Source organism: Populus nigra, chromosome 8 (assembly GCF_951802175.1).
Source record: "Populus nigra chromosome 8, ddPopNigr1.1, whole genome shotgun sequence".
In the NCBI taxonomy this organism is placed as follows: domain Eukaryota; kingdom Viridiplantae; phylum Streptophyta; class Magnoliopsida; order Malpighiales; family Salicaceae; genus Populus; species Populus nigra.
In genome coordinates this window covers 16,208,723-16,224,742 of record NC_084859.1, presented here as the reverse complement: position 1 = coordinate 16,224,742, position 16,020 = coordinate 16,208,723, and the positions used below count along the sequence as shown (strand labels likewise).

Genomic DNA, 16,020 nt, shown 5'->3' with positions numbered 1-16,020 from the left:
GATCTTCTTTTCAAAGATAGGTCACTTGTTGTCGCAATGTAAACTCACGTTCTTGTGATTCTTGGGCATATGCATTTTTTAGGGCCTCCCAGACTACAGGAGTTGTGTCGAGATCAAACTTTCGCCATGCTATGAAAGCATCTGTTAATTGTGGAGTGGAATGTTCTGTATTTTCTAAGCTGTTTTGATTTGAGGTTGTGAATTTGCTGGGAGAAGGATCTTCATTTGTGAGATGCCCGACCATTTCTTGACTTTCTGCGAGAGCCCATGCTTGCTCACGCCACAAGGGATAATTAATTGTTTGGGTGAGTCGAAGAATGATAAATTTGTTCTAATATTGCTGGAAGAATTTTACACTGTTATACCAACGTGAACACATAGGCTCTACCAGTGATGTATTTAAAGTAAGTACAATTACATTGACAAAAAATCAAATCAGGATCCCATGAAATCTGGTCATTACATTTATGACAGCTAAAGATAATCTTTATTTGTTACGTTGGATAGCTTGCATGATGACAAAGAGTCCTTGATAGCAGAGAATTCCTCATTTGCTCGATAACAGAGAATCCTTCGATAACAAAGAATCCCTCATTTGCTCCAAAATCACTCAACTTCTCTCCACTGATTGAGGCTAGATTGTGAGAGTCTTCACCCCTTTTTCTCCAAGAATTTCGAGCATCCTTTTCTCTCCATGGATTCTCACAGTTGCTAATAAAACCTTCATTAAAAATGGATTCATTGCTTCAAAACCTAATCTCTTCGATATAACTTTTGCTTAGGGATTCTAAAGAAAAGTTCTTTTTGGATGTTGAGGGGGACTCACTTGTGACTTCTTTTTCCCTGTCCTAATATATTTAACAGTGCATTTGACGACAGAGAGTCTTGTTTTGTTACATCAGTCATCCTCACTCTCTTTTTTTTCTTCCATAGGCAAACACACTATGAAGTAGCTCTCTTTATCCCAAAACAATATATGAAAGTATTGCCAATATTTCCTATTGAGCTGCCTATAGAGCTGTAAGGCAACTGTTCTTTCAAGTCAACTATTATCGCACGATTAATTAGCAGTAGGCTTAATTTGCGTGTGATCGATATTTGAATGCGAAGAGTAATCCAAGTTTGTTTTTTTTGGTCCGAAATTATACACCAATACGTATAATTTATAATAAATAAATAACATATGGGTTTTGGAATTTGATAATTGAAGTACACCATTCTATGATTGCCTGTAGGTCGACCCTGACTCACATGGTGGAGTGAAGGTGTGATGGAGACGCATCAACTGCAAGGAAGGTTATTAGGTTGCAGATAATTTGTATGAGACCAGAACAGACTGTAAGCGAATTAATTATTTCCAATTAGGGCATCACCTCTTAGAGGGCCTTGCCCTCAAGAAATGAAACCCAGAATCTCCTAAAATAAGGTATGGATTTACTGCTCTTGGACCACCTGGCCTACTAATGTTTGTACGGCCATAAAAGCATGACGTAGAATTCCTGGCAAATATTGACGATCCTTTTTCCAAGATCTGGCTTTGCAGTCTGGGATTTCTATCGCTAGCCAATTAACGAAGATGGAGCATTGCTTCCTTCTCTTGGGTTGTGCCTAGCTGGTCAATGGATCAACGTACGCATGATCTTTTTTAATGTCTATTTAGCATCAAATATTTTTTAATGTCATCTTATGGCAATATGTTGTATGTTGGAGAGAGAAGGCAAAAGAGAAAAAAATTGCAAATGCCCCTGTATTGTTTCTATATATATATATATATATATATATATATATATATATATATATATATATATATATATATGTGCCTTTAATAACGTGTAATGTGACATATGTGCTCTCATATAAATGTGTTTCTAAACTGGAAAAAAATGATTTGATGATTTTTAAAATTTTTTAATGATTTTTTAATGTATTTATATCAAAATCATCTAAAAATATATATTTTTAATAAAATAAATTGTCAAGAACCCTTGTCTTACTTCGAATTACTCATTACAAAATTTTATGTCTGTTTTTTACAAGATTAATTTTTATTTTTTATATTATTAATTTAACCAACAATCATTTTAATTATGCTAAATCTTTTAAATATATGTGCAATATAGTGAATAGGTAAATGAAATGAGATTATTTGAGTAATTAATGGAGGTAGCCAAAAAAATCTATTAGATGTTCATTAAACAGTATTGGTGTTTATTAATGACATTTTTACCGTTGGATCAAATAAAAAAAATGACAATTTTTAAAATAAAAAATAAAATTTGTTAAAAAATAAGAAAATATGGCGCGTAATTGAACAGTCAAGATTTTTTTTATGGTCTTAAACATGTGCTCGCTGGAGATATGCTATGTCTCAGGTTTCCCATTGTTTCTTTCTTTTTTTCTTTTTTTCTTTTTTTTTTCCCTTTCTTATCTTTAAAACCATATCATTTTCTTCTCTTTCCACCAAAATTTTTTTCCTGTTTTTTCCTCCTCGTGAATGAACATCTCTTCCTTTTTTTGTTTGGTCCAATTCGTTTAGTCTGTCTTAATCAGACCTTTTTTTTTTAGATTTTGTTGCATTATCAACATTTATTGTGCTTCTTATCTTTGCTTTCTTGACTACACTTTGATGAGTGTTTGAATGAATAATTTCAAATAATATCCTCCACTTATATGCAATGTTTAACTTGTGCAATTATGTGGAGATAGTCCTTCCGGACTGGGATATTTTTTTTCACAGAAAAAAACAAAGAATTTTTATTTTTTATCAATAAAATAAAAGATGAAATCACCACCTAATATTTTGATAACTAGAAACTCTAACAAGTTTTAAAATCTAGATAAGAAGACTGATTGTTTATAAGGAGAACGTATTACTCCTAATAGAAAGGAAACTCAAAATTAATTATAAAATAATTTTTTAAAACTCTAAATATTTATTAAAATTAGACTAAGATCGTGTTTAGCAAAACATTATAAAAAATAAAAATACAAGGTTGAAGTTTTTCTTGGAACGCATTTGCTAAACAAGCCTTTAGGGATCCAAAAACTGCATTTTTCTGACAAAATTTATGCCAAGCCAAATATGGTTTTAAGGCCCTTTATAGGCTTAGCCCAACCACACGGGCTGGGCTGGGCTTTATAGCTGAAACCAAAACAAGCACATGCCCAAAAACTTATGCTAATATCTAAGTCGAAACAAAACATTCATACGTCCAGATCACACATATTTAAGCACATGGAAAGGAGTGGGCTTTAGCAAAATCATCACCGATGAAACTTATTAAGCTAAGGCCCAAGATTAAACCTATCTTCATCAACCCATTACTATAGCAAGAATGAAACATTTGCTGGGCATAATAACTCGTTAACGAGAAGGCTGGAAGAGAAACTTACCTGCGTCTGAGTTGGCGAAATGGTTGGGGATGGATTGAAGGCTGCTGCTCAATTTCTTATGAAGGGAAAGTTGCTGGTGTGGGGTGGCTGTTGGTGGTGAACCACGGCTGAGGTTGCTGGTCTGCTGAAGCTTAGAACTCCTTGCTCACGGCATGCTGCTTTCGATTGATTCTTCTGCTGCTGTTCACAGTGCTGCTGGCGACTGGAATCTCTCGGTTGGAACAAGAAAAATGAAGCTGTTGCGAAAAGAGAAGGAGAGGGAGTGGAAAGTAGTTTTTTAAAAAACAAATTCATTAAACTCAATTAATAGTCAAATAAGCTATAAAATTGAGGTAATTTAGTATGTTTCAATCTCAATATTTTTTATAAAAATTTTATTAGATTTTTTTTCCAAAAACAAACCATGTTTTATTGATTATTGGAGTAACTTATAAACTTGTTAGGTTGATGGTATTATATTGGAGTAATTTATTTTAAAACCTAAATTATCTAAAAAGTTAAATTTGGAGATTTAAATAGTTGAACCAAATTTAATAATAATTTCAAAATATTTCTTATGCCCTTAATATTCTTTTACAATTTTAATTTTCTTTTGGCCAACGAAACAACACGATGTATGTTTTTAGTCTGCAGCATCCATTTAAAGACAATACTAGTCACATTTATCTTATATTTGTGCATGTTGTATGGGTTTTTTTGGCTTACAAATGTCTATCTATTTTCATAAGCGACACATCTATCATATATTAAAACTAATTTCTGGTTTTGAGAGTGTCTTCGCTCGTTCAGTTGTTAGATTCTTTCTTTTAATAATTAAAATATTTTTGATTCAATACTTTAGAGAAAGAAATGTTAAAGAACATGCACTTACAAATTCTTCTTATTATTCGATTCAAAAGTAGGATGCAAAACCTATGTTATATATATATATATGGTGTTTCCGAATGCTTGACTATGAACAGTGCTATTAGTCACTGGCAAACATTGCCTGCTCGCTCGATGCACGGAAAATCTAAAACTTGTATCCAACTCAAGGAAAGAATGGGTCAACGGTGATGAAGCAGGAAAGTTCAAAGCCCTAGTTGGAATGCGGCCGAAATTCACAAGTTGGGTGAAAATTCCTCGTTAGTACCCTCAAATGGCCTCTTGTCATTGACCTGAATAAAATATACAACCTCCTCTTTGCTGCTATTGTATTGACGCAGAGGTGGAGTCAATGTAATTGATAAATTCACTCGTAGGTGACGGAGGCGGTATCTCTACAATTAATTAGTCTGGCTAGTTGATCTATGGAGGAGTTATTGTTGATTTTGGTTTCTGAAGGCGTTATGTTAGATGAGAATTCCTTCAAATAACTATAAATCTGTATAATTTAATTGTAAAATAAGTGTTGGTCCATATATGCATTCTTTGTTTAATGATAATAAATAAAGATAATCTATCAATATACTCTCTTGTACGTTTAAGGATAAGGAAAATGTAATGCTCAACACATACTTTGAATAAAATGGGATGGATGAAAATAACAAGAAAAGGGCAAAAGTGGAGCGCTGAATATATTTTAACTTGAATTTTCTTTTACATAAAAATCTGGTATTTTATATATATATATATATAATAGTTAAGAATATATCTTAGGCCAGTTTGCATCTTATATTTACCTATGCATTAAAAAAATAATAATTATAATTAAAAACTTTCTTCTCATATTTTTCTCTTTAATTTCAGTTCAAGATGATAATAATAATAAAAATAAAAAGAGTAATGTTATATTTAAAAGTGTGGTAAAAAGTATTTTTTTAAAATATTTTTTATTTAGAAATATATTAAAATAATATTTTTATTTTTAAAATTTATTTTTTGATATTAATGAATCAATAATTTAAAATATAAAAAATATTAATTTTTTTTTTATAATATGGTGGCAATGTAAAACAAACAATAAATCCATTAACATTTACATAAAGGACATTGTAACCTCACGACGACTATTACAACAGTCAAACAAAAGTAAACTGTCCTCCACTTCTAGAAGCTAAAAAACAGAGAGATAGAGAGAGAGAGAGGGAGGGAGGGAGCCAACCAGAAATTTCAGATTTCAGACAAACAAACAAAACCAACGTTTAACCTTTTGCATCTTCTCTCTTCCTTCACTTCCTTTTCCCTTCGTCGTACCGACACTGAAATCTAACGATTTCACCACTATTATATACTTTTCTTTGTTCCTCAGTGGAAACTTATCTTTGATTTCTGCCTTTTGACTTAATTACTCTTGGGACCCCCAGGTGTGTACTGTCTCCTCTGTTTTTATTGCAACCAATCTGTTGTTTTGATGACCCCCCGCCTATCCTACTTGATTCAGGCAGCCGTCTGAAAGTGCTCACTGGGCTTTAGAAGCTATATGCTTCTAATGTTATGTCTTTTGATGTTAAATACAGAAAAGCTTTCTTTCTTTTATTTTTTTAAAATGGAAGTTGATTGAATTTTCTGTTACAATATCTGGGGTAGCTGTTTTCTTTTTGTTTTTAAAACGTTATTATGGATATTGATTGATGTTTGATTTTGTGTTGTGGGTTTTGAATATTTGGTTTAGTGATTCAGGATTTAATGGATTTATAGTAAAGTAATGATAAGGATGAGGAATTTTAGTGAAGAGGAAGAACAGGATTCAATTTTTTTTGATACCCGCGAGGAGATATCTTCCGTTTCTGATTGGAGTTCAGATTGCGAGGATGGTAGTCCTAGTGTTTTCAATAGTCTTACATATGATGATTGGACTAAGAGTCCAGAAAGTGTCCAAGATCGGCGGCAGAGGTTCTTAAAGTGTTGGATGGGTTTGAGTTTGGATGGAACTGAACGTGTTGAGGAGGAGTTTGGTAATGATTCCTTGAACAAAATCCAACTGGGTGTTGTTGATAGGATGGTGGATAATAGTGGGGCAGTGTTAAGGACATCGAGTTTTGAAGATGGCTTTTTGTCGGCTCAGTCTTCGATGTCTTCCGGGTCAAGCGAAGCTTGGCGGCAGTCATTTGAAAATGGTGTGCTGGATGGGAATTCTGTGTGTAAAATTAAGAATTTGGACGACGGAATGGAGTTTCTAGTGGATGAATTGGATGGGGATGGAATGCTTAGTAGACTGCATGAAGTGGGATCCAATCAATCTCTTAGTTTTGAAGAGTTTCGGAGAACATTTGCCACATCTCCTTTGGTTGAACGATTTTTGAAGAAGAATGTTAATGATGAAAGGGATATAGCAGAAGCAAAAAGGAAAGATAAACGGAGTTGGTTGAAGAAATTAGGTTTGGTGAGAAGGATTGTTGATAGGCAAGGGACAGCTGCCTCAAAGACCCGTGATCTTGAATCAACCGCAGAAGCAAGGATGCAAAGAGTGAAAGTTCATCCATCCAAAAAGAACATCAAAGATATGTCTTCTCTCTTTACTGGACAGGAATTTCTGGCTCATAAGGGGTCAATTTTGACGATAAAATTCAGTCTTGATGGGCAATACCTGGCAAGTGGTGGTGAAGATGGTGTTGTGCGTGTGTGGAAGGTGATTGAGGATGATAGGTCTAACCACTTTGACATCCCAGCAACTGATCCCTCACGTCTATATTTCACAATGAATCATTTAGCTTCTCTTGATGTGGATATGAAGAAAATTTATAAAATGAAGAGACATGGATCATCAGACTCCACATGTGTTGTTGTTCCACCAAAGGTGTTCAGGGTATTGGAGAAGCCCCTGCATGAGTTTCAAGGACATAGTGGCGAGGTTTTGGATCTGTCATGGTCTAAGAAAAGGGTTAGTATCAATAATTTTCTAGAATTTAGAGAAATTATACACATCCTTCTAATAGCTATACCTTAAACTTGCAAAAATTGAACTTAGTGAAGTCTAAATTGCTTTCATCCTCTTTATACTTTTTCGCAGTTTCTAGTGTCTTCTTCTGTTGATCAGACGGTTCGCCTTTGGCAAGTGGGATGCGACAGATGCCTGAGAGTTTTTTCTCATAATAATTATGGTGCGCTTCTCGCCTCTTGTTTTAGTTTCTTTTAACATGTGTAGCATGATCGATAATTTGGTCACTGTTAGTTGATTTATTTCAGCATGATCTCCATTGTTTCTTCATTTTTCTTTTAACATATGTAGCATGATCGATGATTTGGTCACTGTTAGTTGATTTATTTAAGTATGATCTCCATTGCTTCTTTTAATACGTGTAGCATGATGAATGATTTGTTCACTGATACTTGGCACTGTCATTATCGTTGCAGTGACTTCTGTTGATTTCAATCCCGTGGATGACAATTATTTTATCAGCGGTTCAATAGATGGTAAAGTTCGCATCTGGGAAGTGCTTGGCTGTCAGGTTGTTGATTATACTGATATACGAGAGATAGTTACTGCTGTATGTTATCATCCTGGTGGAAAGGTTGGTGAATTTCTTGCTATTAGCTCCTGCAAAATAACTATCCAATATTCAAAATGAATTAATGTTTGGACAATCTCCTTACTTAATGTTGCAGGGAGGACTGGTAGGCACAATGACTGGAAACTGCCTCTTTTATGATATTATAGGTATGCATTTCTCCAAGCTAACGCCAAAACATGTTAACCATGTAGCAGAAAGCTAGTACACGGGGAATCTCTATAGAAGGTCTGCATGATGCTAATGAATACTTATGCTTCTTGTTTTCGATAACTCTTCTATTATGCAAGTGAAGATGATTTTTTCGACAAGAGTATTGGGTTGCTCAAGAGTCATTGATTTTTCTATCCAAGTTTAATATTCGAGTTTTATAACGTTGTTTTTATTAGTCTTGTTCAAAACCACACACCGCCAATTTTCTCATTTCTCTAATTTTTTAAGGTGATTTGTGAGATTCCTTAGGTGATGGGTTAATTTATTTTTGAATTATCTCTGAACCATAAGTACACTGATTAATTTCCCATTTTCATACATATTTATGTTGTATGCACAAAAGAGCTGCCTGGCTGACTGCCAAATGATCTTGGTTTGATGATGCAGATAATCAACTGCAACTGGATGCTCAAATATGCTTACAGGGCAAAAAGAAGTTACCAGGCAAGAGGATAACTGGCTTTGAGGTGGTTTAATTTTTCCCTCTTTTGTTTTTCGACAAGTTGCTTCATTCTTCATATTATGCTGGGCAGAGACTCAATTATCCATAATTTTACTCTCCAGTTCTCCCCAAGCGACCCAAGCAAAGTAGTTGTCACTTCTGCTGATTCACTAGTACGAGTGTTATGTGGCTTGGATGTCATTTGCAAATTTAGGGGTTGGTTTCTATTCCTCCATCTTAATTCTTATTTGTTCTTCCTCTTTATATGGTCTCCTATGGTGCTCAGAACACTTCACCAGTTTGGATGATCTCGCAAGTGGGATTGTGATTTTTGCACCCGCATTGTGTCACAACCTTTCAATATTAATATCCTTTATTCTTTAATCTATAGCTTTGGATTTTTCATTAGTTTGGCAGTTAACTTTGTTTTTTCCTTTCAGCATCGGGCCTAAGATCTGTAGCGAACCAGACTTCCGCGTCATTTACCTCGGATGGAAAACATATTATCTCAACAAGTGAGGATTTTAATGTCCATGTCTGGAACTATGCCAGCCAGGGAAGGACTTCTCGAGCAAAGAACATTCAGTCCTGTGAGAGCTTCCTATCTCAAAATGCATCTGTTGCTATACCTTGGCGTGGTATTGAAACCATTCCAGGAACGCCTTCATCTCTTGAATCTACATGTGGTAATAGTTTCAAGGGTGACCATACACGTCCGAAGTTTTGTGGAGAGCTAGACCAGAAACAGCTTTCCTCTTCATCAGATTGTTTCTCTCTTGCCCGTGGATTTCTGTTGGAGTCTTTGACAAGGGGGTCTGCCACTTGGCCTGAGGAGAAACTTCCCAACTCAAGTCCGAAGACAGCCTCACCTACAAAATCTAGACCTGAGTTCAAGTATTTAAAGAATGCTAGCCATAACATGTTGAGTTCTCACTTGTGGGGTCTTGTTATTGTAACTGCAGGCTGGGACGGACGGATTAGAACATACCTCAATTATGGTTTCCCTCTCCGATTATGAAACCACCCCTGGGTTCGGCAAATTAATAGGGGTTTGATTTTCATCCTTCAAAGATACAGGCAAGGTTATTTTCATGGTGCTTGCTAGACCATGGGTGGGGATGGTGTATATACCACAGAGGAAAAAGAAAAAGAAAAAGAAAAGGAGTTTACAAACTGTGGACTCTTCATAGATTATACTCAAGTGTACTATAATTTTGACTGTGTCGTTCAAGTTGGCTTGGTCCAGCCTTGTTGTCAACGAATTGCCGGGGGTTGCTTTTGCATTAGGAGCACTGTACACATGCTAATTATATGATTCTTTGATTTGTTTCAGTCAAAACTGAATAGATGTTCATGTGCCAATTGGCCCATTTTGTCGATTTGATCCGTGCAAAATTATCTGAGCAGTGAGCAATTGTTTAAGCTAACAATCAAGGGGAAGCCATTGAAAGAAACGTTCTTGTGGCTCTGGTTCACTGGTAAGTGGTTAGCAGCTGTAACCTGATGTGAAATCCAACTTTATTAAAGTCCTGATCCCAATCTGAGTCCTTTTATGGCCATGGCTTTAATTTGCACTCCCTGTTAGGAAATGAAATGTTCCCGTGAATAGAATAGTAGAGTTGTATAAAATAGAAAATATGTATTTATTACTTTCCATAATATGTCGCTGCTAAAGCTATAATGCAGCAACTGATTCTTGACCTGTAAAAATCAGTTGCAGCCTCCATGTATAAGTATATGATTCAGTACACTTCTGCAAATTCAATCTTTCTCTTCATTCTTTTCACGCCCCATGCTCTTCATGGCCTCTCGCTCCAGAGTTTCACTTCATGCTGTCAGCAAAGGAGATTAGAATGTGAATGATAGTAAAATAAAATTAGGTTAAATGACCATTTCTACTGCAGACATCATAGCCGAGATCTATGCATGTAGAAGAGAGTAAAAGTCTTTTGAATTGATTAGCGATAATTATAGTGACCGAAACATCTAATCAGTAATCACAGATCAAAAACAAATTAACAGTGGAAAAACTGTTGCTAGTCAAAAAGCTTTTCGTAGCCCTTAACAGTTCAGTAACCCTATACGCTGTCAAGACTTGTGAAAACCCACTAAGAAATTATGAATATATTTTTCTTTTCTGTTTTTTTTTCTTCTTACGGCGATAAAGACAGGTAATTGCTCGCACCATTTTCGTACCTAATTAGTTTGACCTCGGTATTGACATCCTTTCCCCCCTCCCCCGTTGTCGGATAAGCTACTATCGAATAACTTTGAAGGACATTGGAGGCAGGATGAATCTAACGGTTGTTTATAAAAAATATTTTTTTATTTTAAAATATATTTAAATATGTTTTTATATATTTAAAATTTTGTTTTTAATATCAATATATTAAAATAATTTTATATAAAAAAATCAAAAGCAATCACGTTTTTCTGAACACGCTAAAAAAACAAGAATTTAACCTCACGTGTTCCCCACCATTCACAGTTAAATAGACAGATACAAAAACAAAGGTTAAAAACAAGAATCTTTTTTATTTTTATTTTCATTTTTTGAAAAAAAAGAGAAAGATGTAGAAAACAAATGACACTGGTTTAATTTATTTGTTTTACAACACCACCAGTGTTGTAAAATAATATCCCTCCGGATTGTCGTGATAATAATATGATATCCACACAATAATATTTTATTTAACCTTACGATGGAAACAGAATACTAATTAGTTTAATTCACAAACAGACAAATATTATCTGAATTTAATTAAAAAATATCTTAAAACGATGACTTGATGACTGGTTTGTTTTTCTATTTTAAAAATACTTTAAAAAAATAATCACAACAACACTAAAAAAAATCACAACTAGCATAGGTGGAAAGCAACACCCAGTAAGAAAAGGCCAAGCAATCTACATTATTTTAAGTACTGGTTAATTTATTTGTTTTTTTTCTTTAATAAATTTTAACGTGTCTTCAAATAAACTCTCATGAATCGAAATTCTTTTTTATTTGATGGAAAAACATATTTTAAAGTTAGTTTGTGAGTTAATGGAATCCAAGTTTAATTTCTTAAAAAAAAATTTAAAGATACTCTTTCACTGAGAAGTGGTGTATTAAAAGAATTACGATATGAAGATCGAATCTATAATATCAAATAATAAAGCAAATTTTCAATTTAAATTTAAAAATAAAATAATATTCAAATCTCAAACAATAATTAATTTATACAATGAAATTGTTATGACATTTAGAAAAAGTTTTCAAGATAGAAAAATAAAAATATAATAATAGAGATCCTTTTATTTCTTTTCATTTTAAAAAAATCAAAATTTATCTTTTCAAAAACATATTTAATTTATATCTTTTTATTTTTATTTATTATCCGGATTTCATTGATCCATGACCCCAACTAAAGGTGCATGCGCAACTGAAATAATGATTATTTTTTAAATATTATTTTTAATATTAATATATTAAAACGATTTAAAAATACTAAAATATAATTTAAAATAAAAAAATTAAATTTTTATAAAAATACTTTTCAACAGCGCGAGGCCCACGGCAGAGTTCCTTATGATTATTTAAATTCAAACATTTCAAAAACAGAGAAAAAAAATGCGAAAATGAATTCAAGACGGCATGCAGTTTTGTGTTTTAAATGGTCAAACAAGAAAATTGATTCCACCAAATTTTCAGAAGATGGTCCACTTAATACGTGATTATTGGTTTAAATATAGATAAATGGTGCAAGAGGTCCCATAATTTTCATCGTCTTATTTATTAAACTCAGAGCACATATTTAAAAATAATAAAAAAGATTTCGTCACATCTTATTCCGCAATTATTAATAACAGAGATCGAGATTACAAATCAGAATACTTCTTGTCATTATTAGCTACATTAAATAGTCTATTAATTAATTAATTAATTGGACAGAAGAAATCACTCATAAAATGGCAAGAATTAAAGCGTTGCAATTCATGCTGCTGTCGGTGGCTACTGTCAATATTAATAGATTATTACTTTCATTTGTTTATTTATTTATTTTTGATAATATAATTAACCAAGGGTACCATAAAATATAATCATGTACTTCAGTAGGCAAAGCCTTGAAGCTTCAACAATTAACGAGGACTTACTGAGTTCCATCAGGCAGGCCATTTTCTTAAAAAAAATTATTCTTTAACATAAATGCATCATAACAATACAAAAACACCAAAACAATTTAATTTATTTAAAAAACAAGCAAATTTTTAGAATACCATCCATGTTAAAAAAAAAATATAAGCAATTTGGAAGGTTTCTGCACGAGATTTAATTAATTTTCTATGATTTCCTCTACAAATACTGTTTCTTGATTGGTTACTACTTTAGCAAACTTCGTCGTTTTCTTTATTTGGGGGAATATTCCTTGTTGATTGCTTTTTGGGCAATGAAAAAGATATGATATCATTCGAAAACGAGAGAAGAAATTAAGAGAAGAAGAAAAAACTTTGCTCTCTTACTCTTGTAGTCTATTTCTTTTCAATCTATCAGGATTACGTATATTTATCATCGATTCTCTAATTATACCTATCCTTCATCATATATCTTGATTTGCGTTCTCATAGATCGATCGATCGATCAATTTTATTTTAGCATTAATTTTACTATATATATGATATGGTCAACTAAAATATTTAGCATGATCGATCGGATGAATTGACAAAGTAAGTAATCATATATGTTTATATTATTAAAATGAGTTTTTATTAATTTTAAAATATTTCTCTAATTGAGAAGTATTTACTAGGCAAGATCGAGAGCATGGAGGAACGTCATATTCATTACAAAAGGAGACCTGACTTCCACACATTCTCTCGCTAAGCACACTGGGAAAAAAGAAAAAGAAAAAGAAAAGAGAGGATGGCTATAATATATAATTTATTTCAAGAAGATGTAATAATGCCCCTGAAATCCTAAATTAGCCAGACAAAATGTCGCAATACGTACAGCAATTCATTACAACATTTATTCAAGCCAACAGCGAGTCCACAAAGGAGTCCAATAATTGAGCATGATTCTCTGCATTCAAGAGCTGCTGATATTCCCCAAACATTTCTTCTAGCATGTTATCAATATTGGACGGAGAGTGATTTTGGCCTGAGAGATCATGATCATGGACAAGGTCGTCAAGACAGCGATTGGAAGCCCAAGCCAGATCCCCATTGATATTCTTATCAACTTCAAGATCAGACATGAACCAATTGTCATCGTGATCACCAACTCCTCCTGCATGACTAGATGACCCAGCCATGCTATTATTAGTCCTGATATTCACTGAGGATGGAGAAACCCTTATTGCCTTCGGGGCATGAATCTTGGTCCTTGTAGCAGTGTCCTCATCGTCCTTCTTCTGCTTCTTCTTGTTGTTGAGATTGGAGACATTTCTCTTTCGGTCAGCTGATTCCTTCTTGCATTTTGACCCGTTCTTATTGCTTCTAACCTGGAGTCTCTTGCTGAGATGGGAGTTCCAGTAGTTCTTGATTTCATTGTCAGTTCGGCCTGGCAACCTTCCAGCAATGAGAGACCAACGATTGCCTAGAAGGGAATGTAGTCGGATGATCAGGTCATCCTCTTCAGGGGTAATGTTCCCTCTCTTAATATCTGGCCGAAGATAGTTAAGCCATCTCAGCCTACAACTCTTGCCACATCTAAGCAGCCCTTCATGAACACAAAAACCAACAAATTAACTCGATCAGTTTAGTTATCTCAATTTTTTTCAAGCAGAATTTATCTAATTGATCATCGGATGTCCATAATTATTAAGAGTTAATTTAACCTAGTTGGGGAATTAAGATCCAGAGAATTACTTCACTTACCGGCTTTGTTTGGCAAGGATCGCCAATGGCCTTCGCCGTGTTTCAGAATATAGTTAACGAGGAGTGCGTCTTCTCTAGTAGTCCATGGACCTCTATGCAAACCAACCTTAGAGCAACACGGTGCTCTTCCCATTTTCCCCCCCCCAACTATTTTAATAGTACGACTGCACACTCAGCTAAGGGAGAGTCATGGTAATAAGGGAGCGCAATCAAGATCCTTCAAATTAATTTGTGTTTCCTTCAATTCTATTTGTGCTCTTGCGCATTTATATATATGTTGTGAGAATCGTTAAGCCACTTGCTCTATTTTTATCTCCTAGCTAGGAGGACAGATAGCAAGTGGAGTATATTAATTATTCTGCGAAAGTAATCACAGGCGGCTTATTGAATAGGCTGATGACCTGAACAACCATTCTAATGCATTATCATCTGCCCTTCAAGCTCTGGTTCATCATCTTAAAAGTGTGCCTGGTCATATAGTTAGTTATTGAGAGGGACAATGGTCCCCCCAAAGCACTTGGAAGCACAGGTGAATCTTATATTTCTGTTATGTTTTTTTATTTTTCTTGACAGTGTTGTAAAATAAGGTGTAAATACATGTGAAGAGGGAGGTCTTCCTTTAGAGTGGTCCTTCTAGAAAATTTAACAAGTACCCCGAACTAGCATGAAATTCACTTGAATGAAAATTTAGCAAATAAAACATTCAATGATTTCATGATATGCAGGTCAAATTAGCAATGAAAATTTTATAGAAGTTCCTCTTCTTGTCATGTATTTATCTGCTAAAGCTATGTAAAAAGGCTTTTTGTTTATCAAAATTTCAAAACTCCTCCATCTAATAACGATTTCCTTTGAATATACAAGCCGATGATATTTCAAAATCCAGAATGTTTTAAGAATAAGGTTTTATGGTGTTTGACCAATGGATAATCATATATTGATATCAATATTCCATTATCCAAAGCTTAAGAAGTGAATGATTAGTGATACAAGGCCTAATACTTGCAAAACAATTTTTTTTAGTAGGGTTTATGAACCCTCAGATGATAAAATAAATAACTTTTAAGAAAGAGATTGCAATAAATGATAGAATGAGCATTAAATTTCAAGAACAAGAGTGCTTGTTCTTATTTTAGTATGACAAATGCTCTGCGATATATAAGTATTAGTGTCTAGAGAATAAAAATTATAAATTATTTACTTAAGTGGTTCAAATGGTATTTTATGCCTAATTAGGCTTAGAACATAACAGCTTGCCGTGTTGAGATTTAAACTCATGACCGTTTGGTCATCAAGGCTCTAATATCATGTCAAAGAACAATCTCTACGTACCTAATAGCTTAAGCTATTAGGTAAAGTCCTAAGATATGATTTATATTATTCTCTAACAATGCTAAACCCAAGGGTTGTAGGTCTAGCCTTGCTAGTCTCATGTCTATTTAAGCTTAACTTATAGCTAAGTCTAAGGGCATTGTGTTTGGCAACATGCTAGACCTGTGTCTGTATGGTATCGGCACACAGCTAAGCCTAAGATGTTGGGTCTGACACCATGCCAAATATATGCCTATATGAGCTCAACTCATAGTCACACCTAAGAACATTAGGCTTTGAAGCTAGCTAAATCCATATCATCTAGGCCTGACATTATATTAAACCTAGGGATGTTGGGTATGAATATAAGCC

At 33.9% G+C, this 16,020-nt stretch overlaps 2 protein-coding genes across 3 annotated transcripts; one reads left to right on the top strand and one right to left on the bottom strand.

Moving 5' to 3' along the window:
* The first annotated feature begins 5,418 nt into the window (after positions 1 to 5,418).
* Positions 5,419 to 9,857, top strand: LOC133701865 (uncharacterized). 2 transcript variants are annotated; one of them, XM_062126007.1, is made up of 8 exons: positions 5,419 to 5,678; positions 5,995 to 7,195; positions 7,325 to 7,415; positions 7,669 to 7,826; positions 7,921 to 7,972; positions 8,424 to 8,503; positions 8,601 to 8,694; positions 8,919 to 9,857. In XM_062126007.1, the coding sequence occupies exons 2-8, from the start codon at positions 6,020 to 6,022 to the stop codon at positions 9,494 to 9,496; spliced, it is 2,229 nt and encodes a 742-aa protein (XP_061981991.1). In that variant the 5' UTR covers positions 5,419 to 5,678; positions 5,995 to 6,019; the 3' UTR covers positions 9,497 to 9,857. The 2 variants fall into 2 exon arrangements, with proteins under 2 accessions (XP_061981991.1, XP_061981989.1); XM_062126005.1 differs by having other exon boundaries at positions 5,987 to 7,195.
* Positions 9,858 to 13,382: 3,525 nt separating this feature from the next.
* Positions 13,383 to 14,593, bottom strand: LOC133700862 (transcription factor MYB30-like). The gene is made up of 2 exons (XM_062124562.1): positions 14,338 to 14,593; positions 13,383 to 14,179 (listed from the first exon to the last, which is right to left on the bottom strand). Exons 1-2 carry the CDS (start codon positions 14,468 to 14,470, stop codon positions 13,491 to 13,493), a joined length of 822 nt encoding a protein of 273 aa, XP_061980546.1. The 5' UTR covers positions 14,471 to 14,593; the 3' UTR covers positions 13,383 to 13,490.
* Between the last annotated feature and the right edge of the window lie 1,427 nt (positions 14,594 to 16,020).

Coding starts and splice junctions, on each gene's coding strand:
- LOC133701865 (XM_062126007.1), top strand. CDS start 6,020: ATGATAAGGATGAGGAATTTTAGTGAAGAGGAAGAACAGGATTCAATT. Junction 7,196..7,324: donor TGTCATGGTCTAAGAAAAGG/GTTAGTATCAAT, acceptor ACTTTTTCGCAG/TTTCTAGTGTCTTCTTCTGT. Junction 7,416..7,668: donor TTTTTCTCATAATAATTATG/GTGCGCTTCTCG, acceptor TTATCGTTGCAG/TGACTTCTGTTGATTTCAAT.
- LOC133700862 (XM_062124562.1), bottom strand. CDS start 14,470: ATGGGAAGAGCACCGTGTTGCTCTAAGGTTGGTTTGCATAGAGGTCCA. Junction 14,180..14,337: donor ATCCTTGCCAAACAAAGCCG/GTAAGTGAAGTA, acceptor GTGTTCATGAAG/GGCTGCTTAGATGTGGCAAG.